Consider the following 16,270-nt stretch of genomic DNA (forward strand, 5'->3'; position numbering starts at 1 on the left):
CCACTTGACGTCATGGGTAAAAAAAATAAAAAGAATTTAGTATAATAAATTAAGATTTTCGATAAACAAAAGGGACTAAAACAATCTTTCCTTAGTATTTTCAGAGTAAATTAGTGTAATCATTTATAGTTTGTTCAAAATTGAAATTTCGTCTACGCTTTTCTTTCTTACTAGCTACTACACTCAGCTACTTTCATTTCTTGTCATTTCTCTATTTAAGTGTTTAAAACTAACCACTACATTATGTATTTATGTTATTAAATGGAAAATATCACTTTCATTTTGCATGCAAGTTTTTAGCAAGAATTGACATTTTAACAACACACACATAATAACATTATGACTATAAAATATAATAACATCTTAATCAACAAAATGGACCTCCATACCAACTAATCTTTTCGCCCTCATGCTTTGTTCAAAATTACAGTTTATCTCTACACTTTTTTTCTCTTACGACTTTTAATACTTATAATTTTTTATCATTCAGCATTTAAAACTAACCTACTATAATAATACATGCAAGTTTTTAACAAGAATATACATTTTAAGTTTTTAACAACCTATATAGCAACATTATAAGCATAAAATATAATAATAAGAGTAAACTATGGTTGTCGTCTTTGTTTTTTGTCCAAATATGCAGTTTTAGTCTAAAAGTTTCAAATTTGCGATTTTCATCTATGTGGTTTCATTTCACTTGCAATTAAACCCAACCACATTAACGTCGTAAAATCTGATCATTAAACCCATCAGTGTGCCCCTCACGTGAGGGACAATTTTGTCCTTAATTTCTCCAAATACACCCCAACCCTTTCATGATGGGGCTTGCGAATTAGGGTTGAGGTTTATTTGGGGTGAAAAAGAACAAAACTGCTACTCACATGAGGAGCACGTTGATTGATTTAACGACCAGACTTAACGGGGTTAGTGAGATCGGATTTAACTGCAAATGAAATGAAACCACATAGACGAAAATCACAAATTTGATACTATTAGACTAAAACCGTAAATTTAAACAAACCAAGAGAACGAAAGCCACCATTCACTCTAATAATAATAATAATAATAATATGAAATGGGGCTCCATACATACTATAGTAATTAAAGAGATGACAGATAGTTGCTTAGTTGGAACTCAAATGAGTGGTTACATGGGTTACAGGTAATTGCTTACTTATGAATCCAGACAAAATCATTGTCATGGATCCCCTTATCATATCATACCATGTGTTTGTTAGCTACATCTTTCAACCCAACATTATCTTCCATCCACTCCACACATCCTCTGCAACTCAAACCAACTATGGCTTTTGCAGGCACTACCCAGAAATGTATGGCATGTGACAAGACTGTCTACCTTGTTGACAAACTCACTGCTGACAATAGAGTCTTCCACAAAGCCTGCTTCAGGTGCCACCATTGCAATGGCACACTCAAGGTTCGTTGGTTGGTTTTATACATTTTTATACTTTTTTTAGATCTGCACATAAGGTGTTCGACCTAATGCCTCAGTGAGTATTAACTTATCGAATTCGGGTTATTTGCAGCTCAGTAACTATAATTCCTTTGAGGGTGTGCTGTATTGCAGACCACACTTTGATCAGTTGTTCAAGAAAACTGGAAGCTTAGATAAGAGCTTTGAAGGCAAACCATCATCATTAATGGCTGATAATTAATAATTCAATACTCATAAATCCATGATCAAATTCACTGATTTTTTATTATCTTTCAGGCACACCAAAGATTGTGAAACCGCAGAAAACCGACGGCGAGGTATGACTTTAATCAAACACACTGACCATAAACTGATCTAGATCTGATCTGTTTTGTTTTGAAGTTGAAATTGAAACTGAAACTGATGAATCTTGAATTGTTTAACAGAAGCCTTTGGCTAATAAAGTCTCGAGTATGTTCGTGGGGACGCGAGATAAGTGTTTGGGCTGTCAGAAAACGGTCTATCCAACCGAAAAGGTAAGATCTTTCATCGTTGAGCTTAAAACAGACTGGTAATGTGGTAAATTGTTTGATATGCTAAATATTTAACAAATTGAAATTAGGTTTCTGTAAATGGGACTGCATACCATAAGAGCTGCTTTAAATGTAGCCATGGAGGTTGTACGATTAGCCCGTCGAATTATGTTGCACATGAAGGTCATCTGTACTGCAGACACCACCACACTCAGCTCATTAAAGAGAAGGGTAACCTGAGTCAACTCGAGGGTGAGCGATCTGCTAGGGTTGCAGAAGCGGCGCCTTGATTATTAATTGATTACCTTTTATGAATTATGATGATCTTACAACCTGTGTTTTGTTGTTGGTGTTGGGAGATTTGTATGCTTGATAAAGATATGGAGTCTGTTCTGTTTTGCTTGTGACACTTTGAATGGAAGATTGGAATTTAAGAGTGTTCTGCTTCCTGTTGTTGAAAATTCTGAAATATTAATACAGGTTTGATGCAAGCTCAATCTCGAGTTTATTCGTAAGCTCTGAAATTATAGTAAGAAGCCATTGACTTGATGTAGTTCTACTTGAACTGTTGAACAAGCTCAAGTAACGTTCGAGCTATAAATCTTAATTCGTTTGCATGCATATAAATTACAATTTAAATAGGCTCTAGCTATGGTGAGCTTGATTTTTAAAAAATGTGAGACGCTATGATGCGTTTAGGTCTAACACAACTCAGGCATTTGTGCTCGAAAGAGCCAGCTTTTGACCCATTTAGCCTATTTGATGAACGAGCTGGACTGAGGAGTGTAAAATGATTCAACTAACGAGCTCAAGTATAAAATGAGTCGCATAACGAGCAGAAGTATTACACAATAGGGTTTAAACAAGCCTCGACCTATCCTAATTTTAATTTGAACAATCTAAGTTCGAGCATTGTCAAGTTGTAGCTTGACTTGGCACGTATACGCACCTGAACATCACAACTCTAAAATGTGACAAAAAAAAATATAACAATTTTGCACGATTTCAATATATTGTGCTTTAAAAACAAGAAAATAATCCAATAAGAGCATGTACAAAGTACAACACAAAAAATCTGTACATCAGCATTCAACCATGCATAAACATAAACATGAACGAAAAAAATACAGATTTTGCAAAGATCTGAAACTAAACAGATCATTAAAGTTTTAACTTATTTGTCTAAACAATCAATCATTACCCCTTTCATAGGGTAACCCAGATTGACTTCAAATCTGCAAACTACCACTAACCAAGAATTACCAAACATCACAACGGTTGCACCGCGTCTAACAGACATCCATCAACCGCAACATGCTTCAGATCAATAATATGATTATCACAAAGAAACCCGAACCCAAATGTTCCGTCACCATACTCCCAAATCCTTCCTTCCACATGGTGAGGATTCACAGAAGTGGGCCCCGCTAGTCCCGGTAACACAAGATCATAGCTTGAATTTATATAAAGCATGCGCGATACAGATTCCATTTGTGAAGATGGAATCTCTCCCGGTGGAAGAAGATGTTCACGCGTTTCGTATATGTGTTCTTCCTCGGAAGGAAATGGGGATTCAAGAAACGTAGTGTTGGAAGTCCAAAACACGGGGGCACAACTGGAAAAGGGTTTGCAAGAATCCCCGATTTTTCTACATGCTATACCACCAATGTCATCATATGCCACAAGATAAAAGTCCAGCTTTGCATCTTCACAAATACCCTGCACCAAGAAACTTTAAAAAACGGGCCATGCTCGGGTTGACCTGTTTAACCGGTTAGTTAAACAGGTCGAAACGCCAACCTGTTCAATTAAATAGGGTGACCCACTAATCCGTTTACTATTTATGACGCATATAAACCCTTTTTACACAACCTACCAACCCAGTTAGCAAGTTTACAACTTTATTATTACTTGCCAACCCATTTGACACGTTTATCAAAACAGGTTGGCGGGACGTGTTTGGGCTGACATGTTTAGTGATCGACCCGCCAACTTGTTTAGTCAGATAGGTTGACTAACTAAACCTCTTTATGATTTACCCATTTTTTTACAACCCACTAACCTGATTACCAAGTTTATAGCTTCATTATACCAGGTCAAGTTTGGTTTGACCTATTTAGTCAAACAGGTCGACCTGCCAAAATGTTCAGTTAAATAGGTCGATCCGCTAACCAGTTTATGACCCATTTTTTTACAGTCCGCCAACAAGTTTACAAATGTATTACTACCCGCCAACTAGGGGTGTGCAGAATATGGATCTGACACGTGAAACCGGTTTAATGGAACTGGTAATTCATATTTGAAAGCATGTACGATTCCAGTGCTGATGGTCCGGGTCATACTTGGTGGAACAAGAATGATGGAACCGCGAACCCATGAAGATCGAAAGCCCAATAAATTTCTTAGGGGTGTGCAGGATATAGAATGATTGCCATGCAAGAATGAACCTAAAAATATTCTATTTTATGCCACTGTTTTGTATATAGTTGCAAGATCAGATTGTTTTCATGATTTTGAAGTATACAGGTCAACATGTTTAAAGGTTTTGACTTTTTGATCAAAAGATTATTATGCTAATATCTTTATTGTTTATAACTTTATGTTGCATAATATAATGTTGTCAGGTTCAATATCTACTATTTTATGTGGCATAATAATTATACCAACAGTTACACACATCACTAAGAGTCTAAGTTGCTGCAACTGATCATGTGTGTTTGTATTGATGAATTATCAGGTTATGTATGTGCTTATATCTCCTGCATCCTGAATCTTGATAAAAAAAAACCCGCTCCCACATAACCGGTTTAAATACCTTGACCAACTCATTTGTAACAAGTCCGTTTACAGGTTTGAAAAATCAAGCAAACCAGCTCCGGTCCGGGTCATACCCGTTGCACAGCCTTAATCCCAGCAGAACAAGATGTCTAATTTTCACATATGATGAATCATACTTTAGTTTACAAAATATTAATGTTACAAATTTATTCGCTATTTAATGTGAATTAATTGCTTACCAGCTCATAAAAAAGAAGAAAGGAGAATGACAACTAACTGGCCAACATCTTACTGAAGTTACCGGATTTATTAGTTGTCATTCTCTACTGGCGACTTAAACATTAATGTTTCTTCTTCTTTATGAGTTGAACTAACATTAATATTTAGCAAACTAAAATATGATTCATCATCTGTAAATGTAAATGCAAAAATGAGACATTTTGTTCCGTTGATATTTTGGCTCTGCAACAAGTACGACCCGGATCGGAACCGAAGCCGATTTGCATGACTTTTCAAAAAACCTGGAACCAGACTTATTACAAATGGGTTGGTCCGGGTATTTAAACCAGTTATGCGGGAATGGGTTGGCAGGTTTCACGAGTTTGTTAACAAGATTCAGCATGCATGGGCTTTAAGCCTTTAAGCACATATAACCTGATTATTCATCAATACAATTACAAACACACATGATCAGTCGCAACAACAACTTAGACTCTTAGTGATGTGTGTAACTGTTGATATATGCTATCAATAGCGGTGCTATAGCAGTGCTATAGCGGTTATCTGTCCGGCGGTAAAATAGCGGTCGAAATATCGGTCCAAATAGCGGTTTTGATATTTGCGGCGCTATTTACCGCTATTTCGCCGATATTTGGCCACCGATATATCGGAAATAGTGGTGAGATTATCAGTTTAATATTTTTGACCCAATTGTTACTTTTTTTGGCCCAAACTGTAAGCCCATAGCCCAATTTCATTATGATTATTATTGAACGATCAGCTTATTGCCCTAAAAATACCTCAATCACTGCTGATGCTCATCTCCGATACCCGTTTCTTCAGTCGCTGCTGATGCTTATATATTTATGGCTTTCGATTAAGTGATTAAATCATGTCTTAAATTAAAAATATTGTTACTTTGTGTTTTGAACTATTGACTTTTATGATTTTGGTATTAAGACTTAAGTATTATTATTAGATAACTTTTGGTGTTATATATATATATATATATAGGATGAGTATCATTACAGAACTGTAAAATTATTTAAGAACTTGAAGGAACCCTTAAAACCTAACGTTTTTTATAAAAATTTTTGTATGTTGATGTTATTTGAGTGTAGTTTTATCATTTTATATATATATATATATATATATATTTACGATTACAATTTTGAAAATTAGTTTTTATACATATCTATGTTTTGTTTTTACACCTATGTAAATTTGGTAGTACATAAATTTACACATATGCAAACTTGTGATTAATATAAGTAATCAAAATTTTTTATATAAATTATGATAAAACTACTTTTAAATAATGTTAGTATATGAAAAAAATTATAAAAATGTTTGGTTGTTTATAGTTCCTAGGAGTTCTTAACTGTTTTAGAGTTTTTAAATGATATATATATATATACCGCTATCCCACCGCAATAACCGATATCTCAGATATCGGTCATTGACCGATATCCGCTATTTTTTGGCATTAACTGCATAGCTGTTGATATAATATTATGCCACATAAAACAATAGACACTGAACATGTAACATTATATTATGCAACATAAACAATAAAGATATTAACATAATCATCTTTTGACCAAAAAGTCAAAACCTATAAAAATGTTGACCTGTCTACTTCAAAATCATCAAAACAATCTTCATCTTGCAACTATATACAAAACAGTGGCATAAAATAGAATATTTCCGGGCTCATTCTTGCATGGCATTCATTTTATATCCTGCACGCCCCTAAGAAATTCAACGGACTGTTGATCTTTTAATACCGATTCCATTAAACCAGAACCGTAGGCCGTTCACAGGGTTTCACGGGCCAGACCTGTATCCTCCACACCCCTACCGCCAACCCGTTTAAATAAATGGGTTAAATGGCTGTGTTCAAGGTACACAATTTTAAGTGCGTGCGGGTTAGGGTTGATGTTCTTGACACAAAATGTATCATGTTTGGGTTGACCAGTTTAACCCACCTTTTTTACAACCCACCAACCCAATTAACAAGTTTAGAACTTTATTATTACATGCCAACCTGTTTAACACGTTTAAACAAGTCATGTCCAGGTTACAAAATTTAAAGTGCAATCGGGCTAAAACTGATGCTTTTGACGCACATAAAAATAAGGGCCGTGCTTAGGTTGAACAAATCAAGCCGACACGATTGACACCTCTAAATATTTAAGAATCCATGTACATAGTTATCAAACTCCACCGTAAACGATTAATTACCTTCCAAAGACCCTGCAACGGCCTCGAAGACGTGGGCGAGTGATTCACAATCTTAATAAAATGCTCAGACTCCCACTTCTTATTCCCATTCTTCTCTTTCTCCCTTCTCCTCTGCCTCCTCTCTCCCACCGGACTCGTCCGGTTCGCAAAATACTGATAAATCTCCGACGTCACCCGATCCGGAGGCGATCCACTTTCCACCCCAATCAAATCCTCATTCATCACATTCGAATTCCTCATCCCACCAAAACCGACCCGCTCCTCAATTATTATATGACTTTCCCCCAAATGATTCACATCCACCGAAACCAATTCGTTCACCGAATTTAACCCATTTTCACCCATCAAAACCGCTTCCGAATCCAATCGAATCTCCGAATTCGGTTGCAGATAGTTAACAATCTCGCCTTTATCCGAAATACCCATTATTAAAAACGGCGACTTTACGACGCCGTAATTGCCGTTTTCGGAAGGCGAAACCCGAGACCCGGTAATGAAAAACGGGCCCCATTCAAACAAGACCAAAGGCGGAGGGTTGTTGGGTATTGAATTGGGTGTTCTGGGTTGTGATTGGCTTTTGCTTAATCGCCAGAATCCGATTAGATTTTCGTAATCTTGGAGGGTGTTGTAGAGGTGTTTGAAGGTGATGGATCCGGAGCCCCATTTGTGGATGTGGGTGTTGGAGCCCCATCTGCGGTGGCATAAGGAGAACCAGAGCTTGGAGTCTTGGAGGCAGAGGGTGGAGAAGCTTTTGGATGTGCAGGAGAATGAGGAGAGCTGGGGTGGGGTCAGGAAGGATAATATGCAGAGCTGGACGTCTTCTGGGAACTCGGAGAATGGGATTGTGGTGTCGTCGGAGTTAGGGTTAATTGTGGTGGTTGACATTTTGTGGTGTTGGTGGTGATTTGGGATATGTGAGATGGGTTGAAAGATTGAAGACGATGATGTTCGAGACAGGATATTCGATACAGATGTACGGATCCTTAAAATTTGGTTCCCTAATTACATGGACTGGATCATGTTGTTGTATGTGAAATTATGGGTGTGGTTTCGGGCTAAAATCAAACTGGTGTTTAAAACTTCGGTTTTTTGATGTTTTGAAATCGTTTAATTTTGGTTTTTGTTTCAGTTACGGTTTTTGTTATTTGGGGTTGATAATTTTAGGCTGAGAAAAAAAGTTTGCCGGAAATAATGAATTTAGGTATAAATAATATTGTTAATTGTTAACTAATAGAATATTATATATTTGACCAAAAATATTTGAGTTACGTATGTATTAAATTCTTATAAATTACTTAAATAAAAAATTAAAAATTTAAGAATTCGGTTTGATTTTTTCGGTATTTATTACATGCAAAACCAAACCGACCCGTTAGTCCGGTTTTTACAAAAATATTAAACCATGTCGTCGGTTTTTGTTTCGGTTCGGGTTTTCGGTTTCGGAACGGATTTTTGGGTTTCTCGCATACCCCTATGTGAAACGGTTTTGTTTGTGTTACGTGGGCAATTATGGGTTTTATGTTTTACACCCACTTGCATATGTTATGAGCGGTGAATGTAGGGGTGTAACCAGGCGGAGTTTGGGTTCAAGCTCGGCATATTTTGAGTAACGAGAGCTCTACTTGTTTCTAGCCATTTTTCTAAAACGGTAAAACTTAATATTGGCTCGTGAGTGTTTTTCATGCTCGGGCTCGGTTCGTTTACTATTTATTAATTAATTGATATACGTTGTTAATTACTTTTTATTTTTATTTTGAGAAGACGATGTTGTATGAGACGGTATATTAGATACAAATGTATGGATCGTTGAAATCTATTTATTGGTGTTAAGCACACTAATACGCCTATGTTAGCTAAATGGCGATGGCGTTTTAAGTTGGAACTTAAATCATGGAGATTGATAACAGAAGCTTTGCATTGAAATAATAGAAGTTGTGCAAGGATTGCTTCACTAATGTTAATTAATGGTTCTTTTGTGTGGGATATTGAATGGAGAAGAGATCTATGGCAAACCGCTAAAGTTTTGGAATCGAAGGAAAGGAATGGTTGGATACTTGATTTTTTAAGCCCATTTAAAATCTTTATGGGGCTCGATAATTGGAAATGGAAATTAGATTTGGAGAACAGGCTTTCGACAAGTCGATTAGTGAAAGGCTCGACTCGTTTCAGATTAGGGATCGTGACTAGAATTACATGTGAAATAATTGGGTTTCGAAAAAAAGATGAATGTATTAAATGGAGAATGGTGTTGAATAGACTCCCAACAAAGGTGGCACTCCATAGAAGTAGCATTTAGTTGACTCCGCAATTATGTGTGGTTTGTGGTGATCATTTGGAATCGGTTGAACACCTTTTTGTCTAGTTTTTCCTTGCAAACATTATTTGGTCCATTATTTAATGGTTCCGGATGGTTGGGTAAAGAATAAAATGGTTCAAGTTATCTTAAACATTACGTGTGGATGAATTTAGAGAGCTAGAAATAGAAAAAAAAATACAATAAAGATGTCTGGTGTGATAACAATAATAATTCGGCCCCGAATAAAGTATTCATTTGGCTTATAGAGGTTATATAGTAAGTCATAATCTAATAAAGTATTCATTTGGCTTATCTGGTGTGCATTCTACCAATGTTTTAGTTTCCCGTTTCTTTTTATAACATCTTCAATTTCCATGTAAATTCAATTTGTGAATATTAAAAAAAAATACAGAGAATTTCATAAAAAAACACCAAAACATACATGTAAGCAGACCAGAAACACAACACTTGAACAACTATGGTAATGCGATTAGATTGGGGGGATTAAACATCACGGATGGTTGGATTCTTACTCACACAAAAAATATGACGTGCGAACTTGCAGTTGGAGCACTTATAGATCACACGATACCGCAATTGTTCATCACAGACAATGCATTGGCCATTAACGCCTTGTGCAAAGGTGACAGAATGTGGATGATCATCGATCTCGAATGTTCCTCCAAACTTGAAACTGAGAAATGCATAGAGAGAAATAGCAATCCTGGAATACGTTGAATGCTCAAAGTGTAGTTTTATGGGGGCACAAGCAGTGTGCATAGACGAGGCGCACATGTTGCAATGATAGAACAAATTCCTCCTCACAAATTTCACAAAAGTATTCGCCACTATAGTTCTCAGCTGGATAATATCTTAGAATCAATGGATGTTTATCATGCTTGTGCTGAATCGTTCTAGGTATTAACAAAGCACAAGATGTATGTATATAGAAATTACAAGTGGGACAATAAAACCCCAATTCTTTTCTCATCGAATACCTACACGCCTTACAAAACCTCCTTGAATCAGCTGAAGCTTTAAATCTTAGCAAAAGGTGGTTAGGGTGAGCTTCATGTGTGATTACATCAGGTATGAACCCACAGTTGATGTCCAAATAATAATCACATTGCACACACCCATACGAGAAGCCATTGCAACCTAACAAACAAATTTTACAAGTAAACACACCTAAGGAGTTTTTAGGGATCTTTGGCAGGAGAACAAGCTTATGCACCGGATGATCATGGTGATCTAGTATTTCAGAGGGTAGTCTGGTGCACCACTCATGAAGCACAAAACCACAATGATGTTCGGAACACTTGTAAAATGGCAAATCTGTAATTGGTCTCACACATCCATCACACAACAGTTCCACTCTTTTCATGGGATCATGAAGAGAAACCGATTCATTAAGGAGTGTGTCAGTAAGAATTAGCGGATGCTGGTGACAGGAATGTCTGAACGTTTCGGTGTCGTCAATCTTTCCTTTAGTAATAAATTCATCTTTATTTAAAAATAGGTGCTTCAAAAGGTTGAAACTTTCATCAGGAAGTGGACAATGGATTAGATTAGGATAATCATCGTCTTTGAAGTTTTTTGAAGTTTTACCAAGGCCTAATCAATGACACATTTAAAGTTAAAGCTAAACTGTCAACCATAATATATAGAATTAAAAGAAAGGAAAGTTGTATTACTTACTTGTACGCAACAGGATAGACATAAATGCCTCTCTCCTTGAAGTTGCACAATCAAAATGGACGTAATATTGACATTTATTGCATCTATAGTGCCACTTGTAAGTACTGAAACCATCTTCACAAATTCTACAACGGGGATAGTACTTAGCCTTTTTCTCAATTAGAGGAAATGAATAAGCAATGTTAAGTAAGTGACTATGACTGAAACTATCGTTTGTATATTCTTGAATAGATAACTTGGATGGAAGCAAAGCACAATCCAATTGGATCCCGAACCAAGAACAAGTGGTACAGTTATAGAAGGTTCCACTATGTTCCTTACCACAAGCACAACAGAGAGACATCGCCCGGCTGAAAGTTCGTTGCAGTTCGTGAGGGTGACTTGGGTGGTTCATCTTTTGTTCGGACATAGTGGCGCAGATTATGTCCACTCTGAAATCGCATACAAAGCAATAGTAATTGTAGAGCCTACTTCTACGTTTGCAAATGGTGCATGTCCATCCAGCATCATCACTAAATGTGGGAACGTGAATGTGATACTGATACCCCTCGGACAATGTAAGATTGTGGCCGGGATGTAATGGGTGATTTTGTTGGATTATGGGCAGTTGTGCACAAAATTTGTGCAGGGAGTAGTCACACTCTTTGCAGGAGTAGTAGCATAGATGAAATGAATAAATTTCTTCCTTGCACATTTTGCATGTGCCAACATGTCGATTTTCGACAACAAAGTCATCTTCATCTTCGTTGTTAGAGTTTTCATTGTTATGGTCAGACTGCAATTCGACAAGGCTAAGGAGACGCTCTTCATTATTATGGCCAGATTGCAATTCGACAAGGCTAAGGAGATGCTCATGACTAAAGTGTTTGAGTTGCTCCATTGCAACTACATTCAACAAAATAAGTGTTAAAGAAAGTCATGTAGCCACAAAATTTTTTGTTTTGTAATAAGATTTGAAAAGGCATTGTAGCTACTTGGTAGAATCTCAATATAAGCCGTAGCATCAAGCCATCAGGGCATCAACAGTATTATAAGGCACATTTATTTGCCATATTCATTATTTAATCGTCCAAAGAATTAAAAATTTTCACTTTTATACCTAATAAATAAGGAAATGGTCGGGTTGTTCACGAGCCAAGCCAAACCTAGCGATGTCTTGCTCGTCTACAACCGAACTGAACGGCTGAAATTCGAACCGAGCGAAGATCGAGATGAGCCAAACGAATCGATCATTTTTCGATCGAACATCGAGCATTATTTTTTTTTCACTCTAAAAATTTTAGTAAGAAACAAGTCTGAATGTTGTAAATAATATATTTTCTAAATAATTAGTAGTTTTTAGACAAACGTGTAATATGTTGTAAATTTTTAGGAGAAAAAGGTTTAAAGTGAGATATAATGAACATGTAAACCAACCTGTAATGTTCTAAAAACTTGAATCGAACTAATGTAACAATAAAATTAACGGAATAGAAAATTTTTAAAAGGGTTTAAAAAATTGTATACTTGTATTTTATGTGTGTAGTGTATATATTTATATATTTGTTCATATATAACTATATATAAAATAAATTAAACATATTCGAGCTGAACCGAACCGAGCAGACATTTACTCGTTAATTGGCTCGTTTACAAACCGAACCAAGCAGAGCGGCTCGTTTATAATTGAGTGAAAAAAAGAGCGAGAATATTTCAAGCAAGTTCGAGTGGGGAGCGGTTTGGACGGCCCTATCGCATCACATGCCGTAATTTTGTGAGCCGAAGATTCTTTTTCTCAATGAAAACTCTTATATCACCATTTTGTATCTACGGTAATAAAACATAATACCATATCCGAAGGAAGGCATTTGCTCCATGCATTTGATGGCATGGCAAAGAAAGTAACCTATGTTGTATTTGTAAAATTCTAATGTGACAAGTGACTAGACGTGTTTGTAGTTGCTTTTAGTGTCGTGCATTGTTGATGGTGTAATATATTAAATACAATAATTTATCTGAGGTATCATCTATTTGACTTCGATATATTAAATTATTAGTTTGAAAGATATGTAATTTCAATCGTATCTTATCTCAGTATATCGTTTGTTATTTTTAAATCTTATTACTAACTATTTTAAATTTTATTTATTCAATTAGTCAAGCCATGTAGTAGACAAGTTTTTAGTAGTGCAATTATATATAAGTACTTTCAATGAGAAAAAGAAAATAAATAACATAGGAAATGATATATAAACATGAGGCTTTAATTTTTTGAAACAAAAATGCAAAAACTGAAACAATATGGAATTGTATCTTGAACACCGTATGATAATCACTACCAGAATATACGCACATATCACTTTAATCACCTAACATAGAGTTCGAAAACATATATTTATGACAATTTCTATCTTATATTTTTTTTAATAATATATAAAAAGCATATATAAGATCCTAAAATATGAAAGAAAATTGGACTTACGTGATGAATGCAAATGAAACTTCTTCCTCAAGAAAAATATTGGATATGAAATTAAAATAATTGATGTTTTGGCATATAGAAATGCACCATATATAGGGATTAATAAGAATATATTTGGTTACAAGAAAGGTATTAAGAATAACTATGCACTAAGAAACAAGCTATATTCCTCATTATTATATCTTCAACTTTTCTTTTTTACTTTTTGGTTTTTAATTTATATTTTGATTTATGAATTTTTTATTATTTTTTTTAATACTTTTTTGAGGGGTTTTTGATCTTAATAAAAAACCCATTAAAAATTCAAAAAAATAATAAAAAAATTATAACACAAAATATAAATAAAAAACAAAAAATCTAAAGAGATTAAAATGTTTCCGCCGTTATCCTCGTTTAAAAAAAACACTAAATTTCGATTCATTTGTCAAACGAACACATCAAAAATGGAATTGGATTTCAATTCCTTTCAATTCCAATTCCTATAGGAATGTTTAGATTCCAAATCCAATTCCTTCTAATTCCAAATCTTATGCAAATTCCAATTCCAATTTCATTCCATTCTGTGAAACAAACACACCCTTACTTTTTTTTATATATTTGCTTTCAGAGTAGTTTAATCTTAATGAGAACTTTTTGAATTGGTAAACCTACTCGACATACTTGTATTTTTTAATCCAATTTTTTTGAACAATACGGACATTAATTTTCATACTTCATTTTTAATACAACACAAGTATGCTAGTTTTTTTTAACGGCTTCTAAAATGAAAGCTAGCAAAACACTAGAAGAAAACGATAACCAACAAGAAGAGGAATTTTAATCCATTTAGACATTCGCATGTAAAATTCTAACAAGAAATAATTGAAGTTGTCATATTCATGCATGTAATGATTATACATACGCAACTTTAGTATCGTTTTTAAATTTGATGCAACCGGATAGTTTAATCTTAATGAGAACTTTTTGAATGGGTAAACCTACTTGACATACTTGTATTTTTTAATACAATTTTCTTAACAATACCGACATCAATTTTCATACTTGACATTTTTACAACACAAGTATGCTAGTTTTTTTATTAATGGCTTTTAAAATGAAAGCTAGCAAAACACTAGAAGAAAACGATAATTAACAAGACGAGGAATTTAATCCATTTAGACATTCATATGTAAAATTCTAATAATAAATATTTAGAGTTGTCGTATTCATACACGTACATTGTACAGTTACGCAACTTTAGTATCGTTTTTTGAATTTGTTGCAACTGGATTGTAACATTTCGGGTTTTTCCACCTTCTCATTTGTAACCGTTACCCGACCCACTTTCGGGTCCGGGCTTTATCATTAATAATATCCGCATTTATCGAGTTATAAATCATTATTATATTTATATTTAAACTATTTAATTATGACGTTTTAGCCCAAAATATAAAGTTTAAACCTTACTGTGTCCATCATCAAACCTTAGGGTCCTAGCTGCAAATATTGTTATAACCCATATTTTTAACTAGATAATCCTTTTACCCATATCTATAGTTAATCGGGTTTTCTTGGACCCGAATCAAAGAATCATCAATTTTGGCTAGTAAATCATTCTTGTAAATAATATGGTGATATGGAAATCGTTTATACATGTTAAACGCGTATCACCGACGATTTGATTAAGGTAATAACATCTTTTGATTCGTTTTTCCTTTTCTTTAACCTAACCGACACCCTAAATCATGGACGAACTTGAAATCATTGATATTATTCCAATTAATTGTAAAGATATCTTCCTTGTTTACTCGCCGACATTAACCCTCTATATAATTACATTATAATCATCATTTAATGGCCCGTTCATCGCTTAACTCAGCCGGCCCTATTTTACCTTCGTCCTCCCTCGTCTGATCATCATTACAAGCAATTAAAGGTATGGTTTAGATCGCGTTTACATGGGGATCATTAACCCTAAATCTGTTATAATCAATTGTTAACGTTTTGGGGTAATTGAAAATCTAGGGTTCTTGGCTAAAAGGGGGCCGAACCAGTTTCTGATTATATTTAATCAAACGGGTTTCATAGTGCACGGCACCATCTGGTCTGTTGGGTAATACGGGAAGGTTTGGGGGTGGTGGTCATGGGTTCGACCCTCCCACACCCAATTATTTGTGGAAAATGGTCTTGTAATCTTTTTAACCAATAGATTCATTTTAATAATAATAATGATGATTAGACAAGATTGTTTAACTAAAAACCGACCTTTTAATATTCGTTTTCGTTCACATATATTTTCTAAGACTCGTTTTCATGTATATATATATTCATATATATGTATAGATATAAATAAAGATACGTTTTTCATATATAAAGATACATAAATATATAAAGAAGATTTTTACTTAAAAACTAACGTTTTATTAAATATATAAATCAAGTAATTTTCGTTATAAAACTAAAAACAATATTTTATTATATTTTCTTTAATCAAAAATATAGCTTAATAATAATCCTTATAAATAAAATATTAAAATAATATTTCTTTGTTATTAGTTATCTAGTTAGATCTCGTACTTAGCATGTCCGATTATTTTTTATTCTCTTAGGCTTTAACATTCGCG

The 16,270-nt window shown here is 34.6% G+C and overlaps 2 protein-coding genes across 2 annotated transcripts; one reads left to right on the plus strand and one right to left on the minus strand.

Moving 5' to 3' along the window:
* The first annotated feature begins 1,260 nt into the window (after window positions 1–1,260).
* LOC143560436 (LIM domain-containing protein WLIM1-like) lies at window positions 1,261–2,417 on the plus strand. The gene is made up of 5 exons (XM_077048737.1): window positions 1,261–1,441; window positions 1,551–1,647; window positions 1,736–1,776; window positions 1,885–1,974; window positions 2,061–2,417. Exons 1-5 carry the CDS (start codon window positions 1,307–1,309, stop codon window positions 2,259–2,261), a joined length of 564 nt encoding a protein of 187 aa, XP_076904852.1. The 5' UTR covers window positions 1,261–1,306; the 3' UTR covers window positions 2,262–2,417.
* A 549-nt stretch (window positions 2,418–2,966) lies between these two features.
* LOC143560458 (F-box protein At3g12350-like) lies at window positions 2,967–8,109 on the minus strand. Its single transcript, XM_077048757.1, has 2 exons — window positions 7,213–8,109; window positions 2,967–3,690 (listed from the first exon to the last, which is right to left on the minus strand). The coding sequence occupies exons 1-2, from the start codon at window positions 8,095–8,097 to the stop codon at window positions 3,241–3,243; spliced, it is 1,335 nt and encodes a 444-aa protein (XP_076904872.1). The 5' UTR covers window positions 8,098–8,109; the 3' UTR covers window positions 2,967–3,240.
* Window positions 8,110–16,270: the final 8,161 nt, after the last annotated feature.

Source organism: Bidens hawaiensis, unplaced genomic scaffold, assembly GCF_021521415.1.
Source record: "Bidens hawaiensis isolate Kalapana, Puna unplaced genomic scaffold, B.hawaiensis_p1.1 tig00020332_1, whole genome shotgun sequence".
Taxonomy (NCBI): Eukaryota; Viridiplantae; Streptophyta; class Magnoliopsida; order Asterales; family Asteraceae; genus Bidens; species Bidens hawaiensis.